At 36.0% G+C, this 24,283-nt stretch overlaps 2 protein-coding genes across 2 annotated transcripts in view; both read left to right on the top strand.

Moving 5' to 3' along the window:
* Nucleotides 1-14,703, top strand: part of Pmp70 (ATP binding cassette subfamily D member Pmp70) — a 33,075-nt gene extending 18,372 nt beyond the window's left edge. Inside the window, exons 5-15 of the mRNA XM_089736784.1 lie at nucleotides 1,501-1,681; nucleotides 2,373-2,442; nucleotides 3,660-3,754; nucleotides 4,483-4,600; nucleotides 5,334-5,431; nucleotides 6,087-6,279; nucleotides 7,022-7,151; nucleotides 8,016-8,190; nucleotides 9,760-9,933; nucleotides 10,263-10,367; nucleotides 11,631-14,703. Of these exons, the coding sequence (XP_089592910.1) occupies nucleotides 1,501-1,681; nucleotides 2,373-2,442; nucleotides 3,660-3,754; nucleotides 4,483-4,600; nucleotides 5,334-5,431; nucleotides 6,087-6,279; nucleotides 7,022-7,151; nucleotides 8,016-8,190; nucleotides 9,760-9,933; nucleotides 10,263-10,367; nucleotides 11,631-11,765 (1,474 nt within the window). The 3' untranslated portion in view covers nucleotides 11,766-14,703. The remainder of the gene's footprint in view (nucleotides 1-1,500; nucleotides 1,682-2,372; nucleotides 2,443-3,659; nucleotides 3,755-4,482; nucleotides 4,601-5,333; nucleotides 5,432-6,086; nucleotides 6,280-7,021; nucleotides 7,152-8,015; nucleotides 8,191-9,759; nucleotides 9,934-10,262; nucleotides 10,368-11,630) is intronic.
* A 2,476-nt stretch (nucleotides 14,704-17,179) lies between these two features.
* On the top strand, nucleotides 17,180-21,699 carry stx (ubiquitin-like domain-containing protein stuxnet). The gene is made up of 5 exons (XM_089736783.1): nucleotides 17,180-17,607; nucleotides 17,727-17,814; nucleotides 17,963-19,464; nucleotides 20,172-20,259; nucleotides 20,452-21,699. The coding sequence occupies exons 1-5, from the start codon at nucleotides 17,408-17,410 to the stop codon at nucleotides 20,875-20,877; spliced, it is 2,304 nt and encodes a 767-aa protein (XP_089592909.1). The 5' UTR covers nucleotides 17,180-17,407; the 3' UTR covers nucleotides 20,878-21,699.
* The last annotated feature ends 2,584 nt before the right edge of the window (nucleotides 21,700-24,283 follow it).

Below are 24,283 nucleotides of genomic sequence, written 5' to 3'. Positions count from 1 at the left end.
AATGAACCAACCTGGCAATACTGCAAGGATTAAAAATTAATAAACCCTGTTGACCACCGTAGTCGTTTAGAAAATCGTTGTCATAATGTCGAACCACTTTCACATCGGGTGACCCTTAAAGAGAAAATAAGCCTAATAGGCTTAAAAAATCATTAGGGTCCCCAATAGTGAGTATTTAGTTCACGCTGAACCAAAGGCTTACTTTTCGAAGTGGAGGTCAGTATGCTCAGTGCGAGTTTCTTAACGTTCTCGATAGCGTAAAAGTTAACCCAATTTTGTATGCAGTTGGATCAGCGCCCCTAGCGGCAAATGTAGGCAAACGGATCACATTCCATACAAATATGAGCTAACTTTTACGCTATCGAGAATGTTACAAAACTCGCACTGAGCACACAGGTTGTCTTATCAATGGGTTCCGGTAACCGCTCAAGTGGACCATGAACTCGTTCATCCATCTACACATTTAAAAAAAAGTACCGATAAAATTTCGCCTTTTGTTCATGGAACCACTTTCTTCGAAAAATTATAAAGGTCGTGGTTCTGTTTAAAAAGACAAAAAATCTGCAGACGGCTCATTAACATATGAGAATTATGACGTCATTATGAATTCGTTTGATTATGGAATCGTAAAAATGGGCTGGGACAACTGTGTCGTACTTTGCTTACTGTTTTGGTACTGTATTTTGACCAGGCACTGCCCCTGGTTTTAAGTGATTATCATTTTACTGGTGGTAGGACCTCTTGTGAGTCCGCACGGGTAGGTACCACCACCCTGCCTATTTCTGCCGTGAAGCAGCAATGCGTTTCGGTGTGATGGGTGGGGCAGCCGTTGTAACTATACTTGAGACCTTAGAACTTATATCTCAAGGTGGGTGGCGCATTTACGTTATTGATGTGTATGGGCTCTAGTAAACACTTAACACAAGGTTGGGTGTGAGCTCGTCCACCCATCTAAGCAATAAAAAAAAAAGCGTATAACATCATAACATAACATAATAACATCAATTCCTGCCCTATCGACTATAGATAAAAATTATATAAATTGGCAAAAATCTTATTTTCCAAATTGAATAATGGGAAAATCTTATCAAATTAGTGTATTGTCATCGGTCCTTGATAAATCTACAAAGTTTGTATGAAATCTGGCCGTTTAAAGTGGGTCAAAGTCGCGTCTAAAGGAGTCAGTTACAAACATATGTACAAGTGAAGCTAATATAAAGCGTGTAAAAACACCGATCTTCTGATGCTATTTTGGTACGATGGACCTTTAATTACAAAAATAAATGTCGCTTAATAACCATACAGCCTTTCACCCCCCGATATAATAAGCTCCGCCGATAATAATGGCTCAAATTCATGAATATTGCGGTCTTGGTTTTTTTTCATCACTGTTATTTCTAAGTCGTGGAGGCTGTTCTTGAAAACAATTTAACTACATATTTCGTTATCTGCTGCTGATTTAATAATCGGATCGCTTTAATGCTTATAATTTGTTTACAGAGGCTTCACGTACTACCAAGTGACGAACTTAGACAATCGGATATCAAACGCTGATCAGCTCTTGACAACTGACATCGACAGGTTCTGTGAAACCGTCGTCGATCTATACAGCAACATCAGCAAACCGCTCTTGGATATCTCAATATATTTGTACAGGCTCACTGTGAACTTGGGTGCATCTGTGAGTAACGAAATATATTTCGAAAGGTTGCGAAACTTGTTTAAAATGTCGATTCTATATTGGTATTTACGATCTCATTGCGACCTTGAATTATAAAATTGTAAATTGCAATGAATTTTTCGTTAGAAAATAGATCGCAAATAGGGACCTGAGCTAAGATTTTCCCCTGTGTTACAGGCTCCGGAAAAACATATGTATTAACCGGTGTATTACTTTAGTTACGTTGCACGATTTTCATTTTTATATCCTCTATTAGCACGTTGTAGCGTAGGCCATCGCATTCAAAATTAATTATTTTCAGAAGCTACTCTCCATACAGGTTCCAATTCCAACCTTAAGTCGCCGTCCCACCTTCTTATCTAATGCTTATGCTTTTGGTGACATTACCCTTCAGACTTTTGCGATAGCGAAGAATTTAGCCAGTCGTATCTGACACCTCTGTCGAGATTCTAATTTTATATACCACCATCATTACGAATACGTATTACACTACTAATGAAAACTAGTAGAAATCTACTAGTGGAAATCTTCCACAAACAAATAAATACATATGTTGAAAATACTGATAAAATGATTAGAATTCGTTAATTAACAGACTTCATATAAAGAAGGAGATTCTAAATTCGGAGTGCTTATCGTTTTAATATCAGACTTAATTCGTAATTGATCTATTATTATATTTATGTTTCAGACGCCCGGAATTATGGTGGCCTACCTTCTGGTATCGGGGGTGTTGCTAACACACTTGCGGAAACCAACAGGTACACTGTACATACTGCTATATATTTGTTTATTTCATTGGATCATTTCAGTCCACTGAGTTTCTCGCCGGATCTTCTCAGTAGGTCGCATTTCCGATCCGGTGGTAGATTCTGCGAAGCACTGCTCTTGCTAGTGTTAGCAAACTCTTGGTTTGAGCCCCGTGAGCTCACCTACACGTTAAAACGAAGCTGAAATAGCCTCAAGGCTATCGCATGGGTAGGGAGAAAAAACGAAATTTTAATACGAAACGGTAATAATTATCAATTGAACCACACGTTACGTGCCCCATTGGGGTGATCAAATTTTGACATAGTTTTATGGTATGTCGTTCTGACAATCATGTGATTTACTAGTCGTTGTGCGAGACCGTATAGACATTTACCATGTATAAACACAGCCATGGGTTTTGTCGCAAAGTTGTCATGGCTTACTGCTCGATGAATAGAACAGCCGTGCCTCAATTTTTTTTTCCTACCTAGCTTAGAGCCTTGAGAGGTTATTTCAGCGTAACCTTAACTAGTAGGTGAGCTCACGGGGCTCAAACCTGACAACGTTGCTAACACGAACCCTAGCAAGAGCCGTGCTTCGCAGAATCTACCACCAGATCGGAAACGCGACCCACTGAGAAGATCCGACGAGAAACTCAGTGGGCTGTATCTGAGGGTTAATTTACTCGTCGAGCCCTTCGTCGCAAGCGACGGGTTCGACGAGAACGATGACCGGATGCCAATACGAGTGAGACCGCGCACTTAGATAGGTAGTGAAACTCGCGTTGTGACCTCAAACGACTCCAATAACCATTTTAAACGAAGCTGGTCGAGAGTCTATATTGAGGGGTGAAAGGCTATTTGGTTGAAGCGACATTTTTGTAAATTGTAAAGTTACCCATTTAAATTTTAAAATTTGGAAAAAATATCATAATAAAAAAACTTCTTCGGCTATTTAAATGGAGTAAACTTGGTTGAAGTTTAATTAAAAACATGGAGCTGTTGATGCTAATGCAAAAAAAAACGCACCTTTAATTAAAAAGACAAATGTTGCTTTAAACAAATAGCCTTTCACCCCTCGATATGCTCTTCTGAAATATTAAATAAAAAACCTCCACCTGAAAAAAAACAACTGTATTGTTACAATAAATAATGACAATTCTAATTTATTGACAACTTTTATATTTATTTATGCTTTGTTTATCGATAGTTACCTCATTTGTTTACAGCAAAAATGACAGTTCAAGAACAGAAACTCGAAGGAGAATATAGATACGTCAACTCCAGACTCATCACGAATTCAGAAGAAATTGCTTTCTATCAGGTTAGACAATGTGGCTTCCTATTGACATTATATTGTTATTATAGTTCCATAGAGCTAACATTTCATCAAAATTAATATTAAATTTTAAATATTCATTAATAAATTAACTGAATTTAACTTTTTTTTTCATTGCACATGTAAAAATTAGAACTGATCTGATAGTTCAGGCATTATGGATAAAGATATGGCAAAACACATGGAGTAATTTTATCATTTGACACAGTTTTGTTATAATGCGAAGTTAAAATGATTGACTCTCCCAGTTTTAAAAAAAATCGTACAAAATATATGAAATGTGTCTAAAAACAAAAACAGTTGTGAATGGGACATCTGATAAGTTTCCGTAAACAACTCCATATATGTATTTCTCTAAAGTTTCCATACTGTGCAATCTCATAATTATGTTCTAACTATGAATAATATTACTTACCAACTGAATCGTTATTTTAAATGAATTTAACTATCATTAACAGGGTTTATTTGTTTTTAATTACTACACTTATTTAAAATTATAATATTCAATTCAATGCAAGTTATTGTGACGTCATCCGAGGCCAACGAGCTAACCATAGACACGACTATCATGAATATAATGGACATATTTTAGTTTATGAAAATATAATTATGAATATTTTACAAAAACAGTGCACGGAATTAAGATTTTTTAAATTGTTTTTCCATTGGTGTACGCTTCTTCATTTATTTCAATAGATTTTGTTCGCTAACAGGGTAACCACAGAGAGCGCTTAACAGTACTGGCCAGTTTCTACAAGCTGACCAGACATTTGAGAAACTTCTTAAACTTCAGAGTGTGCATGGGCTTTCTCGACAACATCATTGCTAAATGTAAGTATTAAATCTCATTTTATTAATTCATTAGGTTTTGTCCGCGTCACCGTCCGCATGGAATAGTTACTTTGGGATAACGCTAAATTTTACCCGCAACTTCATTGACATAGCAGTTGAAAATATTTTTTAATAATAGAATGTTAAGGGGCTATTTAAGGTACCAAAATCACCCTTTTTAGCCGACTTCAAAACAGTATTAATTCGTTACATTTAATTTGCATACTGTTGAATTTAATGTAAAAAACTTAATAATTAGAATTTTGTGTTTGAGATTTAAAATTGATTGCCAGACTGTCTATCTAATATTACTACCAAAAAAGTATGATTGTAAGCTTGCATGTGTACAATATTGAAAAAGTTTCTGGTTTAATTTTTTATTTAAAGAAATAAGAGAATTAAAGACATCTTACAGCACAAATTAATAAATATTCAATATAAATTTGATTAGGAAATTTGAAGTTCAAAATGTTTTTTTAAAATGTTACGATACAACTACTTACGAACATTATCAAAATCAAACAGAAAATGAAAAATTGAAAATAACAACTTTATGAATTGAAATAAAAATGACAGGATAATAAAAGTAACAACTTTATTAATTAATTTTTTTTTAAATTTAAATGTCAGGACTCTAATAATATACAACAAATAACCCTAGCATAATATATTTTCTTGAAATCTTTTGTTAATAAAGACTCACAGTAAATTTAATTATTATTTTTATTCCCAGACATCGCCATCACAGTAGGTTTCTATGCTGTGTCTAGGCCGTTCTTCGTCAAGGACCACAACTTATTGACTACGAGTACAGAAAACGATAGGTTTAAGGTATGTTACTTCTAACATGAAGTTGGTATAGCTATAGCCCACATTTTTTTATGAATACATTCTTTATGGATTTTGTTCAAATAAACAATCAAATATTGGCCTAAGTTCAATTCAATATATGACTACGAATGTAATGCGAGCATATTTGAGTCTCCCGCCTCATGTGTCGTTACAAGTGCTTTGTGTGAAAGCGTAGTGCTAGTTCCGCGCGCACTATAAGCTGCTTTCAGACTACGCTATGCTATAGTGCCATATAGTATAGCAAACTATACTTAGCCAATAATATATATAGTACAAGTACAGTGTTTTTTTTAAAAGAGATTTTATGACCTGGTAACTATGACCCTTAAGTCATGTCTTATTTTAATTTATATTATTTTTATGAAAAATGATAACATGAAGTGAAATGAAATGAAGATGGTTAATCTTGCCATATAGTATGGCAGCCTATACTTAGCTAATAATATATAGTACAGTACAGTGTGAACGTGTCCATAACAATGTATGGCGTGCGATATTGTTGTGCTATGAGCTATATACTATATGCTATTATATTATAGTTTAGTCTGAAAGCGGCTATAACCGTTCGCCGTAAAGTCCAATTTTAAACTGACACGTGAATAGGTGTGTTAACCTGAATTGGTTTGTGTTCCAGCACTACTACACGTACGGTCGGATGTTGGTTAAAATGGCCGAGGGGATCGGACGGATCGTGCTGTCTGGTCGCGAGCTGAGCAAGCTGGCCGGCCTCACGTCCCGGGTCACGCAGCTGCGCGTCGTGCTGGACGACATCAACAAGGGCAACTACTCGAGGACCATGGTCGACAAAACGTCACATAGTGCCAACGGTAATGTATCTCTGTTATCATATGACCAAATCCGACTCAACCAACCCTGAAAATGGATGACGCTGAAGCGTTTTGCCTATACACTACGGACCGTATGGCTTAGATGGGTGGACGAGCTCACAGCCCACCTGGTTATTGGAGCCGATAGACATCTACAACGTAAATGCGCCACCCACCTTGAGATACAAGTTCTAAGGTCTCAAGTATAATTACAACGGCTGCCCTCAAACCGAAACGTATTACTGGTTCACGGCAGAAATAGGGAGGGCGGTGGTACCTACCCGTGCGGATTCACAAGAGGTCCTACCATCAATAATGACATGCTCTATATCTATATATATAGTATCAGTAAGCCGTAACGAGTAGGTCGTGCGCGATGGAGAGCGCAGAAGGCTCTGAGCATGAGCCCGCTTGGAGCCTCCGTCGGTGCTATATGACGATATCCGGGTAGAATCAAAACAGAATTTCGAGTTCGACTTTCGAATTTCGACTATTATATAGTCAAATACACAAACCTACCAACGATTCTAAAATGTATTTAGATTTAAATAAAAAATACTACCAGTTGGTAGATTTCCAATTTGAAGACTGCCAATCGCCAGTTGGTTTGGTTAGTTCTAGTTTAAAGAAGCCCCGCCCCGCCTAGCTTGATACCTCTCCTATCTCCGTGAACTGAAGACGGCGGTCATCTGGTCTTGTACAAGAAAATACTAGATAATTTATTTCATGGTTCTTTTTCCAGGCCCGCCCAGGCTGTTGGCTCCGGGCGCCGGTCGGATTATATACCAGGATAAGATCATAAAGTTCGATAAAGTGCCGCTCGTCACTCCTAACGGTGATATCCTCATTGATGAGCTGTCCTTCGAAGTAAAGTAAGTTAAAACATTTTTATTTTTTTATTGTAGCAATAACGTCGTGCCTTGCTTTTGTTGCCAGTGTCAAGTTTATAAAAACCCTTAATTATTAAATACTGTTAAATAAAAAACGAAATGATTCGAAATGACATGAAGCTGATTAATTTGAGACTGTGATCAATTGGGATCAAACTAAATGCAGTGAGATAAGATCCGAGAGATGAAAAAAGAGATAAGATCAGTAAGAACGGAACCACCATTTTGCTGAGAGCTTAAATCTTTTGGAATAACCTGAGAAGCCACGTCAAGCGGCTTTTTTTCATTTCCCGAAATTTGTGCACTTTTATAATTTGCTAAATAATTAATAAACCACCGCTATTACACGTTTGACACTTAGCGCCTCGTTGGCTCCACTAGAGAGCAAAGGGTTTTTAGCATGATGACGCTAAGGTGCGATGGAAACGTCGGCGTTGGCAATCGTTATCTATGGTTGAACTACTGAGACGATAAAGCTATTTTTTACATTTTTATTTATTATGATGAGAGCTTAGAGTTGATTAATAGTGTATGAGTGAATTTAAGTATTAAAAGATATAGTAAAAGAATACGTATTAATATAACTACCAATGTCATTGAACGAGAAGTTCCTACAAATACTTTTACGATTTTAATTTCTAATATATGTACTCGTATATTGTTTTCGTAGTCACGGAACACTGGACTAAATTTTTTGTAATTTTTTAAACCATAATCCACTTACTCAGAATGAATTTTATTAAAAAATAATTTTATACAAGACTTTCATGACTAAAATTTTTTTTTACAATTAACTATCAGTTTCACTAAGCCCGCATAAATATTGATATTTAACTACATCCGCAGGTCGGGTATCAACGTGCTGGTGTGCGGACCGAACGGCTGCGGCAAGTCGTCCATGTTCCGCCAGCTGGGCGAGCTGTGGCCGATATTCGGCGGCACCCTCACCAAGCCCCCCAAGGGGAAGCTCTTCTACGTCCCTCAACGACCGTACATGACTCTGGGGACCTTGAGAGATCAGGTGGGGAGTACTGTGTATTACGTCAGGCATCGGCCGCCGAAACTATGTTTTTTTTATTTTTTTTATTGCTTACATGGGTGGACGAGCTCACAGTCCACCTGGTGTTAAGTGGTTACAGGAGCCCATAGACATCTACAACGTAAATGCGCCATCCACCTTGAGATATGAGTTCTTAGGTCTCAAGTATGATTACGACAGCTGTCCCACTGTGGTGGCTGTGGTGGTACCTACCCGCGCGGACTCACAAGAGGTCGGTCCTACCACCATTAAAGTATGTTGCGTTCTGATTTTAAGTATATCACAGAAGTTATTTCAGTGTGCTTAGTGCGAGTTTTTTAACGTTCTCGATCGCGTAAAAGTTAACTCAAATTTGTATGCAGTTGGAACAGCGCGCCTAGCGGCAAACGTAGGAAAACATTCCAACTCCATAAAAATATGAGTTAACTTTTACGCTATCGAGAACGTTACAAACTCGCACTAAGCACACTGAACACGCGTTGAATACTTCACTCCCACATGGAGCAGGGATCCCAAAAAATACCAACATCTTCCATTCGACTCCTCTCAGAGACAAGACGTTCACATTACAGGGAGCCCAGTCTCTTTGGAAAATTGTAGTCTCTATACATACTCTAGCACATATTAGTTTTTTTAAACTATTATTCTCTTTAAGGGTCACCCGATGTGAAAGTGGTTCGACATTTATGACTACGATTTTCTAAACGAGTACGGTGGTCAACAGGGTTTATTAACGCTAACCATACCAACACTTACTGGTTCTCTTTTTCTGCCATAGCGGGTAGATAACAGCTTACGACAACTCAAAATAAACAAAACAAAAGGAAATAGTTATAATACCTGTAGATCAAGTGGTCAGAAAAAGTCATGAAGTCAAATGCGCAAAAGCAATAAGATGATACGTGCATTTTCATTGCGAAAGTTCAAAATGGGTCATTTGACCCATTATGGTATGTTTAATGTTAATACAGAACAACCTAAGTATAATCGTATCAAAATTCAAACTCAAAATCATTTATTTCAACTTAGATGTCAGTACAACACACTTGTTTAATGTCAAAATATAAATAACAATGTTAACTCTACCACTGGTTCCAAAAAAAGCCACAGTCCTGAGAAGAACCGGCGAAACAAACTCAGCGGGCTTTTTTTTTGCTTTTTCTCAAATATTGACTTTTTTTTTTAAAGAAGTATATTTACAATAAACTAAAAAATACAATCAAAAAAATCATAATAATAATATTGAAAAATGAAAAGGCCAGGAGCGAACGCCTCATTCCCACATAGTGCCATCTAGTAAATAATCTTTAACTTTATAATATGCCTTGTTGCACAAACGTTCCTTGACAGTTTTCTTAAATCTATGAACTGGTAGTAATTGAACATTTTGTGGGATCTTGTTGAAAAGTTGTACACCCAGCCCCCTAAAAGAGTTGCTTATTTTCTTAATTCGAGCCGCCGGCATCGCAAGCCTATGTTTGTTCCTAGTGTTCACATTATGCAAATCGCATATACTGTATACGTATAGTGATGCGCGTTTGTCTCGAGCAGGTGATATACCCGCAAACGCGCGAGGAGATGGTGCGGCGCGGGCGCTCCGACGAGCAGCTGGGCCGCTTCCTGCGCATCGTGCAGCTGGAGTACCTGGCGGCGCGCGACGGCGGCTGGGACGCCGTGGAGGACTGGATGGACGTGCTCTCCGGCGGCGAGAAGCAGAGGATCGCTGTCAGTACACACGCGCACTGCTATAGATGGGTGGACGAGCTCACAGCCCGCCTGGTATTAAGTGGTTACTGGAGCCCATAGACATCTACAGCGTAATTGCTCCACCCACCTTGAGATATAAGTTCTAAAGTCTCAGTATAGTCACAACGGCTGCCCCACCCTTCAAACCGAAACGCATTACTGCTTCACGGCAGAAATAGGGAGGGCGGTGGTACCTACCCGCGCGGACTCACAAGAGGTCCTACCACCAGTAAAAAAGTTTTGAGATTATACAGTTTTAATGCGAGAAGACGATGTGCTGTGTGTTACAAAGCGTCGTGTGTCCGCAGATGGCGCGCCTGTTCTACCACGAGCCGCAGTTCGCCATACTGGACGAGTGCACCAGCGCCGTGTCCGTGGACGTCGAGGGACAGATGTACCAGTACTGCAGAGAGGTGTGTCTCCCAAATCAACTCCTAAATGAGCTGTTATCTATATATTAATACGTGAAGGAAAAACTTTGTACCTATCCCTTTTTACGAAAATTGCGCGGAAGGAGGAGTATGAAATTTCCCACACTTATAGGGAATATAGAGAAGGAGTGCAGAATATTAATATTTTTTTAAATTATGCCTAAAAAATACATGAAATCAATAAAAAAAACATGACACACACTACCATGTATTTGACGCACACACGCATGCATACTATTTGTTTATTGTCAAACTTTTCTTTGCAGTCCGTCAGTTATAGTCTATCAAATTGAGAATAGATTAAATATTGTTTTCTCTTTATTAATAAATATTAATCTAAAGTGTAGTTTGGACGATATCTGTGATTAAAGAAGTATTTAATAGTCTTTGAGAATAGAACCATAATAGTGTACAAACTTATAATTTCCATTAGTTATAGTCGAATTTCGACTACCAGGAGACCACTAGTCTATACTAATATATAAATCTACAGTGGTTTTTACAGATGTTCCGTTATAACTACTGAACCATGCATCCGATTGACCTGAAACTTGGTATCCATGTAGAAAATACATGCACTTAATGGATAGGCTAATATTTATATGAGTGTTGGACTTCCTAATAGTATAGACAATAAATAATAATGTTAATTTTAGTTTATTAGTATAATTTAACGGTAATTAATTAGTAGTTTATAAAAAAAAAAATTAAGCATCTTTGGCCTTCTAACTTGCTCAGAATGACTTAACAAAAATATTAACAGAATCATTCTTCATAAAAAAAAATCTACTTCTGATGTTGATACAAATATAGGAATTAGCAGGAGAATTATTAGGAGCGGTAGGCAGCGGCTTGGCTAGCGGTAGGCAGCGGCTTGGCTCTGCCCCTGGCATTGCTGAAGTCGACGGGCGACGGTAACCACTCACCATCAGGTGGGCCGTATGCCCGTCTGCCTACAAAGGCAATAAAAAAAAATTAAAAAAAAAATTACTAAATATACTCGAAAACACGAATCAATTTATTGAGTAAAACATTAATATTATTTACACTATGAATATAATTATTGAGAATTGCATATAAGGTGTTTTATAAATCAACACCTTTGAATATATCCCAGTAAAATAAATTTCCTCCTGATGATTTCTTGGATATTCTAATGTTTTCAGATTCCGACATTCGCTTTTAAAATTTCGTATGTACTGTAAATAAAATGAATATTTTTTATTTTCATTATTTTGAACACAGATGGGCATATCGTTGTTCACCGTCTCGCACCGCAAGTCGCTGTGGAAGCACCACGACCACTACCTGCAGATGGACGGCCGCGGCGGATACGTCTTCGAAGAGATCGACGCCGAGACGCAAGAGTTCGGATCGTGATCGAACGGAATCGTAATTATCATATTTAGATTTAACATTCATTCATTCATTCTTATTCATAAACTATGCCAAGGTGTTAACGGTTGATAGGAACTGAGCACGCTGCCCTACGCCAGGGTTGCCATTGTAAAAATATATCGATGCTCCAGTGTCAGTGGCAGTATTCGCATCGTCCATTGATACCTGCTCAACACAATGAACACGCCATCTGCGCCACACTAAATATAAAACAACTTGAACCATCACTTACTGTATTGAAGACAACATCACACATGATCACAACGAAACTATCACGAGCGGATCGCGTCCACCGGCGGTCGGGCAGAGATCGTCGATCAATCGTTTCACGATTAATCGTAACGAGAAATCGTTCGGCCTATGACCTGTTCTAGTTTATGAATAAGGTAGTAACATGACCAGAACATTTTAATTATATGACATTAATATGATATGACATCTTTGTGATGGAAGGAAAATATAGAATGTTTATTTATCTTTTGTTGTTAAGGTTTATCATGTTAATTTTTTATTTATTTTATAATAAAATATTATGGACTCAAGAATTGAGCGCTGTAACAATTTTTAATTAACTTTATATCCAAAAATGGTGGCGTTTCTCTTATACATATAAGCATATATATTTGTATCCTAGAACTTAATTTTTTATTTACACTTGTTTTGACTTGAGTCCAGTTAAGTAGGTCACAATACTCGTCGATAATATAGACATATAGTATGATTACATACAAGCCAAGTTGTTTAATATAAAACATTTGTGGAAATGCTAAAAAAAACACATGACAGTCTGTTATGAATAAAATAATACTACATTATAATCTTTACTATGTAACTGCAAGATTTTCTTGTATTTTTTAAAAATGTCATTTAGGGAATTTGGTATTGAGGAAAAATAATCATATTGAGTCATAGACATGTATCTTTTCTATATCTCATTTGCGGTTCTTATTTAAAAGAAAAACATTTTGTGACTAATCACACCCTTACAGTTCAGCTGTGTCAAGACAAATGTTCGAGGTTGCACACTGTATAGTACAACTATGTGTTCAGTTCTCACTGAGACATGTTCGATATGTACAAGTATTAAAGTAGCTTGTTTACTTACATTCATTAATGTCTTGTGTAGTTGTGTTCAAACCGCAAACAAATTTCTCAGTGCATAATATTTAAACAAAAGTAAATGAGTACCTCTAAATAGTTATGCTGCCTGTTTGACAGGAAGGTCGTGGCGATGCACTAGCTATAAAAAAAAATGTAACTGCACTGTGTCGCAATAAAAAAAAACTTTTGTTTCCATAATCACACACGCCTTATGTTTATGATACTACCACAGTTTATGATACGTTAGCTGAATCATTTCGATTAGCAAATATTTAAAACCTAAAATATAAGCCGTCTGAAACCAGAACCGGACTTGATGGTAGGAACAGCATTTTAAGCTCACACTTAATTGTAGAGTTTATTTTTTCAAAACACATCAAATTTACTTCTAAATTAAATAAAAAATAATCCACAATTATTTAGATGGTTTGTAGTAATTTGTTGTGGTTAGTGTGAGCTTAAAATCACATCCCTATCAATTCGGGTTCCAGACTCAGGCAGCTTAACTGTATAGTTGTAAAAGTCTAATAAATTGAATGAAATGTTTCAGTAACTGAAATAATGTTACTTTATTTACAATTATTGTATATTGATTTATTATACATTTTATTTGTGATTTGTTATGTGATATATTCAATCATGATAATAACATATTTTATCAACTTTACTTTGTTACATTTATAGACTATTTAAGAGATAAACAAACATTTAATTGTGTATATCCAAAAATATATAATATAATTAATAACATTTCTAATCTTGAAAATTATATTTAAATACATAAAAGGACTCATTATGTGCATAATTCAATTGAAATAGTTATGAAATTGATTAGGTTATAACCATTTTACAGTACAATCTCAGTGCTAATTTTTTTAAGTGACAGAATTTTTTTTAGAATAAGACCTAGTACTTTCAGCGCATGCGTGCGACGCTCGTCACCTACGTACGTACTCGTGCGTACTCACACGCAACGAGTGATGTAACATATTTGCTCTTTTTTTTAAATGATATACTCAGGACCCTCATATGTCCATGTCCAATGTCACTGTTACGAATAGTTGAATTTGATTTGAGATACGAATAAAAAAGTTTATTGTCCATTTCCGCCACCTGTGTACAATTACATTAATACGCGTTTAAGTATAAAATTAGATAAAGGTAGTTTAAAAATAATAATAAAACCTTTTAAATAGCAAACCGAACTAAGAATTAAGTAAGTTCATCTTTTTTTTTATCCTGTTGATATTGTTCAGAATGTATTTTTTGTTTTTTTATTATATTGTCATCGTGACGCGTTCTTGATGCGTCTGCATAATTTTTAGTTTACTTAAACAGTTTTACTCCCTAGGACGTCTTGAAGTAGTTTATGAAAATGACTTACAAAGATTCCGTTATATATATACCAAGCTAATAAAAGCCTGTTAGAGACATGTTATGAAACATATATTCAGTTGTAAAGACGTGTGAAAATGTTAATGTTACATTAATATTATAATTTATTTTAATAAAAATTACATGACCTATTAAATATCTCAAACTCATGTATTGTACTCTTAAAAATGTAATAACTAGATTATCCTTTTACGTTATACTTGTTGATTAATTTTGGATTTATTTCTATTAAAGTAATAAATTTGGACACAAATAATATTTAAAAACAGTTTGAATAGAGTCGATCGTATGATACTAACCTCATGTACCAAATCACTAAAAGTGTTTGTTGCAACAGTTTGCTGTGATAGTCGTTAAGTTTTATGTTGGTTTTTATTCGATATGCGGGTGCTGGGGTGAATAAAACCGGTTGAGGGAAGATCAATATTTGTTTTATTTTACGAAAATGTATGTAACCAAACGTCATTAAGAATGACTTCAAACCACTAAATCGTATCGTAATCGATGAGCGGCATTTGGTGTCCATGGACCAAAGCTTCTTCTTAGTGGAATATTTCATTGCTAAAGGTCGTGTCCCTGAAAGCCTTTCGTGGCTCTTTGTACCATCAGCTTCCATTTGCTTCGGTTTTCGGCTTCTCTCAGGGCGGTCGCAACAGAGAGTCCAGTGAGCGCAGTCATCTGATCTGACCAACGGTTTGGTTGCCGGCCGGCGGGTGTTTTCCCTTCTACCTTGCCCACCACAGTCAATCTTTCAAGGTTGTCTGGTGGCCGCCGAGCAATGTGACCAAAGTAACCAAGAACCTCCTGGTAGCAAATCGTCGACAGTCTCGTTTCTATACGAAGTTTTTCGAGGACCAGAGCAAGCGGTTGATAACCAGGGTACAGCGTGCTTACCGGTCTACGCCAGTACATAAACTTCTTGTGTGTAATGGACGTCAGCAATGCCAGGGGCACAGCTACGCCCCGGCATACTACTAAGAGCTCTCCGCAAACATCGTTTAAAGGACGTATTATAGCGATTGAGAATCTCAGTGGAGATTCATTCATTCTAAAGCCGGATCGTACGTGGCAAACACGTTCTCCGGAAACGCTCTGTTGATGAACACAGAGGTTCCAGGTGGTATGGATGAGCTCTGCTCCGCTGGCGGAAGGTGCGCTGGTAAAAACGGTTTAAAGGGGTCATCTCGAACGATACTCCTCATAGAACATACAGTATAAAACACAGACAGAACCGAAGTCTCTCCGTGGATCCAGATATTTCAAAGGATCTGTGTGCTTAGTGCGAGTTTTCTAACGTTCTCGGTAGCGTAAAAGTTAGCTCATATTTGTATGGAATGGGATCGTTTGCGTTCGTTTACCGCTAGGGGCGCTGTTCCAACTGCATACAAATAGCAAAATTAGCAAATCCCTCCGGCTCCGGGCTGAGCCTTTGCTGGCGCACCTCTCCTGGTGAAGTTGGAAAGGCCTCCGGGCCACCAGTAATCCTTCAATCATAAAAAAAAGATTTCTTTGATTCAACAAAAAAATTTAGGAGTGCTTAATCTTTGTGGTCTGACGTTGTCTTTGGTTCAGTACATAGTTAATACACTTGTTCAATATAAACGTAGACAGTGTTGCACTCTATAGAAAACCAACGTCACCTCTTTTTTTCGTACCTATGCTGATAGCCTTGAGAGGTTATTTCAGCTTTTCCTTGATGTGTGGGTGAGCTCACGGGGCTGAAGCCGGAGTTTTGCTAATACTGGTCCTAGCAAGAGCGGTGCTTCGCAGAATCTACCACCGTATCGGAAACGCGACCCACTGAGAAGATCCGGCGAGAAACTCAGTGGGCTATTTCTATGGGTGAACATCACCACAATTTCAACAATGAACACGCAAATATCGACATCATCAATTAAGTGGTGTACATAATAATGAAATTTCTAAAGCCAAATTTTGTGAAGTTCAAAAAATACAGTAAATTGTCCAATTAGCTAGGCGTCTTTAAATAGGCAAGCGTTCGAGTTAAATTTACTATCCGATTCTCATAAATCTCAGAGCTTAAAGACAAAAGTCCGGAACTAATTAATATTTTGGAGTTTACCTCTTAAGATTCGATTACATTTAAAGATTTAATACGACAATTTCATTTTTCGTTAAAATTTAATAATATGATATCTATACTTAATATTATAAAGAGGAAAGATTTGTTTGTTTGTTTGTTTCGAATAGGCTCCGAAACTACTGGACCGATTTGAAAAATTATTTTTCCATTAGAAGCCGACATTGTCCCTGATGAACATAGGCTACTTTTTTTTATTTTTTATTTTTTTGTTTCATGTGTGTTTTAATGTTTCCGAAGCGAAGCGAGGTCGGGTCGCTTGTATCTTATAAACACTGAAACAAAATACCTACTTGATATATCACATTTAACTACATATTAAGTTGGTGTCTATACCAAAATTTGGTACCAATGGATTTGGCATTATTGCTTAAATAAGTCTTTAAGTATTATTGTTTAAGTCTATAGGAAGCCTACGTGACTATTTAAAAGCTGGTTTTGTTTTTGTATGACATACCTAGTACAGTTGATAAATATATTATTTAAAAAATCTTAAGGCATACCTATGTATCATTTAAGAGAGTAAGCCTCACGTGAAAGAAACTTCAATAATCATTAGTCATTTATTTGTATTTCCCGCCAAATATGAACGATGGGCGTCGTGTGACGTCAATGGATCGTAGATACCGTTTCTATTTTCACAGATTTCCAAAAAAATCATAAAAATAACTTAAGCTCCACTTTTTTAAATTTTTTATTAATTAAATATTATATTTATAACTATCTTTTTTTCCAAATACTTTTATAATCGTAACACTTAAGCCATATAACAAACATAAAATCCCTCTTGTTTTAATTGAAGACAGTGTAAAGGATCGTAGAATATCGTATCAGCTGTTATGAAAAAAAATTAACGGGATATCGCGATAAAATTGGTCACACCGACGACGGCCACATCAAAAAACTGGGGGTCTGGCGTGACCCTGTTATTTCTATTCTGCAATAAAATAGCTGTGTAATCTTAGTTATCTAGTGTGTGGTTTTTTGTTGATTTATTATAATTTGTAGTGTAATACATGTGTAAAATATGGAACGTGCTACTGGAACCGAAGTGTACGGGTGTGGCTCTACCCAAAGCACGGACATAACTTTGAATATACATACCACCACGGGTGGTAATTTTTCCGTGAGTTTGAACGGCAAAAGCACCGTCGAGCATCTAAAGAAACTAGTTTCAAAGAAACTAAAGGTGTCAAAGGATCGAATATGCTTACTACATCGCGAGAGGTGAGCCCTAGAGAGTAGACGCCAAACATCTATTGTCAAACATATCACGGAAATATGTCGATACGATGACGCATCAGCGTCAGTCTGATGGTGTATTGACTTGCGTTTTATCTTCGCAGACAATTGAGGGACGGCACGTTGGAAGAAAATGGACTGATGGACGGGTCGCGGGTCATCCTACTACCAAGCGTCGAGACCGGATTGCTGGTGAGACATTTCGTCACAATAACTTGCCATTATCACGTGTTTCAAAACAACGTGAACCTAATCAGTGTTCATTTATCTATGAACAAAAGCTTGTTTCATTACTAACTAATGAGATTCATCAACTAAATTATAGAAATGTTATTTTCAGAGTCAAAGACCCGAGAATACAGTGATGCAAGCATTAGAGTCCTTGAATGACACCCAAGTCAATGATTTCTTGAGTGGTAAATCACCATTAAATTTGACAATGCGCTTGGGAGATCACATGATGTTGATACAACTTCAGCTATCTACCCTACACTCCAGTTCTTGTCCTAGATCTTTAAGGAATTCTGCAGCTGCAAAAACCTCTTCAACTTCTCAGCAGGCAGCAAGTGATAATAAGGATAGTAAGGATTCTAACCATCAAAATAACACACAAAAATCTGAGCCAGAGACCAACAGTCCTGAAAAAGAAAAAAGTAATTCTGATCTACAAACACATGTGTTCCAAAAACATGATTTAGAGTTATTACAGAATGCCTTTGATCTATATCGCTCTATGGCTGAAGAGAAATATGCAAATGCTACAAAAACAGAAGCAAAAAATGACAAAACTGAATCATTAGACGGAACTAACTGTACTATACCAGATTTGTCGAACATAACTGTAGAAAATGACCAATCACCAATTAAATCACTCTCCAACATGGTGTCTAGTCCTATTGATACTTCTGCTACACCTACAACAGAAACTAGAGATATGTCAATTGTTAATTCTGTTAAAAGTAATTTACTGGAGTTACTATCACAAAACAAATCAAATAGTGAACCTGTCCCATCAACAAGTGGTATGACTGATAAAGCATGTCCTTCAACATCATCACATGCATCTGATAGTTCATTTAGTGATGACAATGACAATTTCACTGACCAAAGCTCGTTTCTTGCTGAGAGTACAATAGATGAATATCCTATGGAAAATCTCTTCAACAGTGCCGTAGACAAAGGCTTGTTTGGAGACCAAGATGAATGTATGCTGGATAGGGAGATATCAAATTTGGCAACTACTAGTCATGGACAGGCATCAAACACAGGCACACTACCTTCCTTTCAGAGTTTAAATGAGCCATTGAAAAATAAGAGATTCCAATATTTACTTCATAAAACTTCCAAATTTAAACATCCCATAGGACAAAATAAACAAAGAGCCTTCATGCAGTCTGTTGTAAACAAACACAAGAAGAGAATGCAATCTAGACAAGATAATATAGCAGCTCAACCTTCAACATCTCGAACAGAACCATATATAACAAACCCAAGGAAACTTATACTACAGCCAAGCAACAGCAATGCCGACGATCAAGCCACTCCTTCTACGTCTAAACAAATATCCTTCAGACCCCCTGATGCGCCAAAGAAGCCTGCTAGAGTGTTGCCCACACCCACAGTAGACACTAAAGCACTAATAGAGGCCTCAAAGAATTTGACTCAGAAACTGAAAAAGTTGTCAAAGGAAGTGTTAACAAACAAAATTGATCTCAGAACTGCCGAAGAGACTATGCGGTCCAAGATTGGCCCTGGTGCTGTGATAGAGTCCATGAAACATCATGGCAAAGGAATATATTCAGGAACTTTCTCAGGAACGCTCAATCCTGCACTTCAGGACAGGTGAATATTACTTATATAGCTATATTTTAAATTATAGGTTGATAGTTTATGATATCAGAATCTGGGCATATGTTTATGGCCGTTTGATAGATAACAGGATTATGTATCAATTGTATAAAATAATGGCTATCCTTCAAACTAGCAACTATGTATACTGTGTGGAAGAAACAGACAAGTTGATGGTACCTATCTGTACAGGTTCACTAGTACAAACCTGTTATCATATTAGATTTGTTCAATCTTGCAAACTCATTTCAAACAATGACTGCAGAGTTCAACTCTGCAGATAAGTAACAATTTTTTAAATGAAAGTTATGCTAATTCACTCAAGTTCATAATTACTTCCACAATGGATAACATCATGTAATAAAAATCAAATCTGTAAAAATTATAATTAGCAGATTACTATATCTAATTAAACCTTAAAGATTTCCAACTTTCAAGCACAGTGACGGCTTTCAAGTTTTGATGCCTATGGGCTCCGTTAAACACTTAGCAGAGAGGTTGTCTTGATAGAATAACTGTCTATGCCAAAAGAATTTAAATAAACTAATGTATCTGTGCTGATGTAATATTAAAAATGAAATCTTGCTTGAGTATTTAATAAATTTTTGTTCTTATTTTCTCAAGGTATCAACGATTGCAAAGCAATTTATGCTTGTTCAGCATATTGTGCCGTGATTCATCAATAATTTTGTTTGTTCTAGATATGGACGACCAAAGAGAGATATATCTACAATTATACATATTCTGAATGATTTATTATGTGCAACTCCACCTATTGCTTTAGCTCAGGTAACTAAATTTACATATTTGAAGTTTAAAATATTAATAAAAATTATAAATCCAGAGGAAATTAAAAATTGAAACACTGAAAATAAATTGGTTTAGTTACATCAAATTTTAACTGCTTTGTGGGGTATAGATATGAAATGAATAATATTTGAAGGAGTATTTATAATATTGTTTCTATAATTATGTTTACAGAAGGATCCCAGTCACTCCTGTGCTAGTACTGAAGAACAAACCAAATGTGTAGGGTGCAGTCAACCTTCATGCCTATATGGACAATGCGACGGTCACCTACCTTCCACATCCACCGACAAAAAAGACTGTTCATGCAAACTGACACACTGTCAGTGCATTAGACTCGCTCCTGTCACCTGCGCCAGTTGCGTCACTAAGCCCCCCGATGAAATATGCAAGAAATGCGACACAGCTAAAGCTCTAGCCATTGAAAACTCAAAGACAAAGTGCAAACTAGAACAATTAAGGCTCGTAATGCAACAGAAGAAACAGAGACGAGAGGCGAGAAAGTTAAAGACGATGCCTTATGCAAATACAGCCCCCAAAGCAATCTCTTCCCCGGAACAGCCACCTGTTATAAAAGAAGAAATCGAAACAGTTGCCTAACCCGCGATTTGGCCGCAAGCACGTGTGAGGCTGATGAAAATGTTGCTTGCGTTTTTCACACTTATGAATAAGAAACAAAAGGCCCCGGGAAAAACTGAAAAATTACAAATCTAAAGTGTTGAAAACATACATGAAATTGACAATATGTTTGGATTCAGCTTATCTCATGTAAATAGTTTTTGTGCCTAAATTTTACAGAATGAATTTACGTAAACGTATTCTACATAGACGCCTGTGTAAACAATGTGCGTTGCCGAACACAAGAGCGTCCTAAATACGCTAAATGTGAATTCATGCTAATATCATTGTTCTCTGCACATGAATAAACGAAAAGTGCTTTCTTTGTGTAAAAATAGAGAGTTGAAATGGAGCCTCGATGCTGTTTCATAATGGTTAAACTAACATTGAGTTTACGATTCTAAATTACCATTTTAATCATAAGTTGAAGTAGTAGATTTAAAATAATTAAGTGCTATTATATGCATGTACAAATTGATTAACCTAGCGAGTTCTGAAGTGATAGTTAAACTTAGTTTTAACCAGTCAATGTTATCTTGCGCAGTTGGTGTGTGCCGTCTAAATTTTTTGTTATCTTTGTTAAATTTTAATTTTTTTTTGTTTGTTCGAGAACACGCACTATTTATTATTATAATATGATGCATTAACAAAATCTGAATAGTTTGTGAGAATATTAATTTCTATCCCTGTTTTAAATTGTTTTTCAGGCAATTAAGACTGTCCCATGATTGGCAATGTTTTTATACTTTGTTTCTTTTATCACGGGTATAATATTGTTGAATATAATAAATGTTTTCTCCATTATAATTTTGTTTAGTTCCTTTTATATTACCATTTTTATTTGTAAAAATCAATGCGTGATGTATAAACACCAATTATTATAAAAAGCATATGACAGCCTTTCGAAATTGATTCCTTAGAACTAGCTTTGTAAATACATAAGTTAGCTAAGTATTCAGCTATGAAGTGCTTTTCACATTTGTATATCATTTAAAATTTTGATGTTGAATTGCTTAGAAATAATTTAGCATTTTAATGTGAATAATAGAAGATAAAAATACAGATAGAGTTATTTAAGTCAATGCAAGGAGTTGAAATTAAAAATAATAACACCGACGCGGAATGTTATTATTTCCTAAAAATCTGTTAATATTGTTTTTTTTTTTCATGAAGTATTTATTGATAGAATTATATATCACACTCGCGTACGTTAAAAATTTGAAATTTCGATTACTCGCGGTCTAATTTTGTATCTGTGCACCAAATTCTCGCACAAATTTATTTCAAAAAACACGTACGAATCTATAATAATATTATTCAAAAAAGAATATAGGAATGCATTAAAACATATAATATAATAGGTTTTGTTTCTAGATAGTTTCCTAGTTTATATTGCAGGAAATTATTGATAAATCTTATGTTAATAAAATATCTAATGAATCTCCGATATAAATAGGACGTACCTTGTGTAGCTGACAATTCTATAGGCTGCTTGCAAACTGGATGTTAGTGACGGACAAACTTTTTCATTTCGAACTATTCAACTTGGACCCAACGTAGCAATGTGAAAGGATAATTTAAAGTGTAATGGGATTAATAATGCGTTTTGTCGCCATTATGTGTAAAAGTATTCATAATCATATTATTGTATCAGTACGATATATGTTAAATTCTACTAATTTAGGGACGTTATATTTTCAGTAAAGTTATATAGACTCAAAGGGTATGCCGTTGAGTCTATATAACTTTCTTCATAAGGTCGAAATGAATTTAGTTTTGATTTGTATTTTTAAATCACTAGCCGACGTCCGTTATAATCTCGTGCTTTAGATTAAATTTCAACAATTCATCTTACTAAACAACATTTAGGTACATTAATACATTAAAATAATTACCAATAAAATCGTAGTCCCTGATTTTTCATTCCAATTTACAGTGTACACAGGTAAATGAATTTACGTAATTTTAGTACTGTTTTACCAACGAAAAGTAAAAAGCAAATACGAGCCATAAAACTATTAAGTAGGTAAATTAAAGTACCTATTGAACGTAACGCCGCGCCATTAGGAATTGATAAACGAAAGATAGTTTTCCACCTATCGTAGGAAACCTAGATTTCCCCAGGAACAAGGAATCAAATAGCAAGAAAACATTTCGTTCAAGGTAAACAATGCAACACGAATTTGCACTTTTTTAAATTCCAGCAGATAAGTTTAAATAAGTAGTTGTTGAAGTACTATAGATACACGTTTCCTTTTGGATTTTTGTATTGTGATATTTTTACTGTTTTTGTTATAATAGCCGGCAAACTTCTTGAGCATTTGTTGACGTAGTGGGGGTAAGTTTGCGCATGGTACACTCACGTGCAAAAATATAATTTACTCTGCGTCATAATGCAATTAAATTATTAAAATCAACATATGTATTTATTTATATATTTATTAGAACATCAACAAAAAATATAGATTAATAATTGTAATAATTTAATCTTGGGGTAAAATAGATATTCCTTCTATTAAGTCAAAACTAGAGCTGTTGCCAGGTCTTCGTTCAGTTGAAGCGAAGCTGGTATTTGTAATTTTTTTTTCGTTATCATAATCTTGACCATTATCATCATCACTGTTTTCATCACCCGAGTCGCCATCATCGTGTTAAGTCGACATAGGGCTCATCGGTGTAGTTTACGACTCGGTCGGTTCGATCTTCTTTTTTGTCTATAATTAATTATTTTTTGAAGATATTCGGTTCGTAGTAATGGAATGTTACTTTTTTAAATTACCAGTTTCCGATTATTTTCTGTTTTTTTTTTCCATCTGAAGCCTAGCTCTTTCATAATTCGTCGTAAACTTCATTCCGAGCCATTAAAATGTATATCTTCTTTAAAATTTTCGAAGCCTTTTTATTACAGATTGAACGAAACTATCCATTCCGGTAACTTTCTTCTTCCCTGATCTTTTCTTACCCGGAGTCCCAAGCACGATGAGCAAGCCAAAGCCTTTAGCTTCGTTAATAATGCACCTAACAGTACTCACTGATGTTTTTGTTGCTTCCGAAGTCTGTTTTACTTTTTCCATAATATCATTCTTCCCCTGTTTTATAATGAAGCAATATACGTCGTACACAATTTTTCTACCCTTTCTTTTGAATACTCCACCAGTTTGTCGCGGCATAGTGTATTTTTTATAAAAAATCAACAAACACAACAAATAGCAATGGCAACAAAGTCAACAAGCAATTATAATAAAATATAACTTAACGATTAATAACGATAGATTTTTCACTGTACGCAAGCGTACTTTACGCAAGGTTCGACTGATCTACCAATAACGCGCTCGATACGATTTCCCCTGCCGTCGCGCCTCACCCTCACCACCAAAGTGATCTAAAA

Source organism: Bombyx mandarina, chromosome 22 (genome assembly GCF_030267445.1).
Source record: "Bombyx mandarina strain Sakado chromosome 22, ASM3026744v2".
Classification (NCBI taxonomy): Eukaryota; Metazoa; Arthropoda; class Insecta; order Lepidoptera; family Bombycidae; genus Bombyx; species Bombyx mandarina.
Note: the sequence above shows the minus strand (reverse complement) of the source record. Positions and strands in the feature narration are given on the sequence as shown.

Bases quoted from the DNA above. Each gene is read 5' to 3' on its own strand.
- stx (XM_089736783.1), top strand. From the start codon at position 17,408: ATGGAACGTGCTACTGGAACCGAAGTGTACGGGTGTGGCTCTACCCAA. The intron at 17,815-17,962 runs GTGAGACATTTC...TGTTATTTTCAG, and splicing joins GCGTCGAGACCGGATTGCTG to AGTCAAAGACCCGAGAATAC. The intron at 20,260-20,451 runs GTAACTAAATTT...TTATGTTTACAG, and splicing joins CACCTATTGCTTTAGCTCAG to AAGGATCCCAGTCACTCCTG.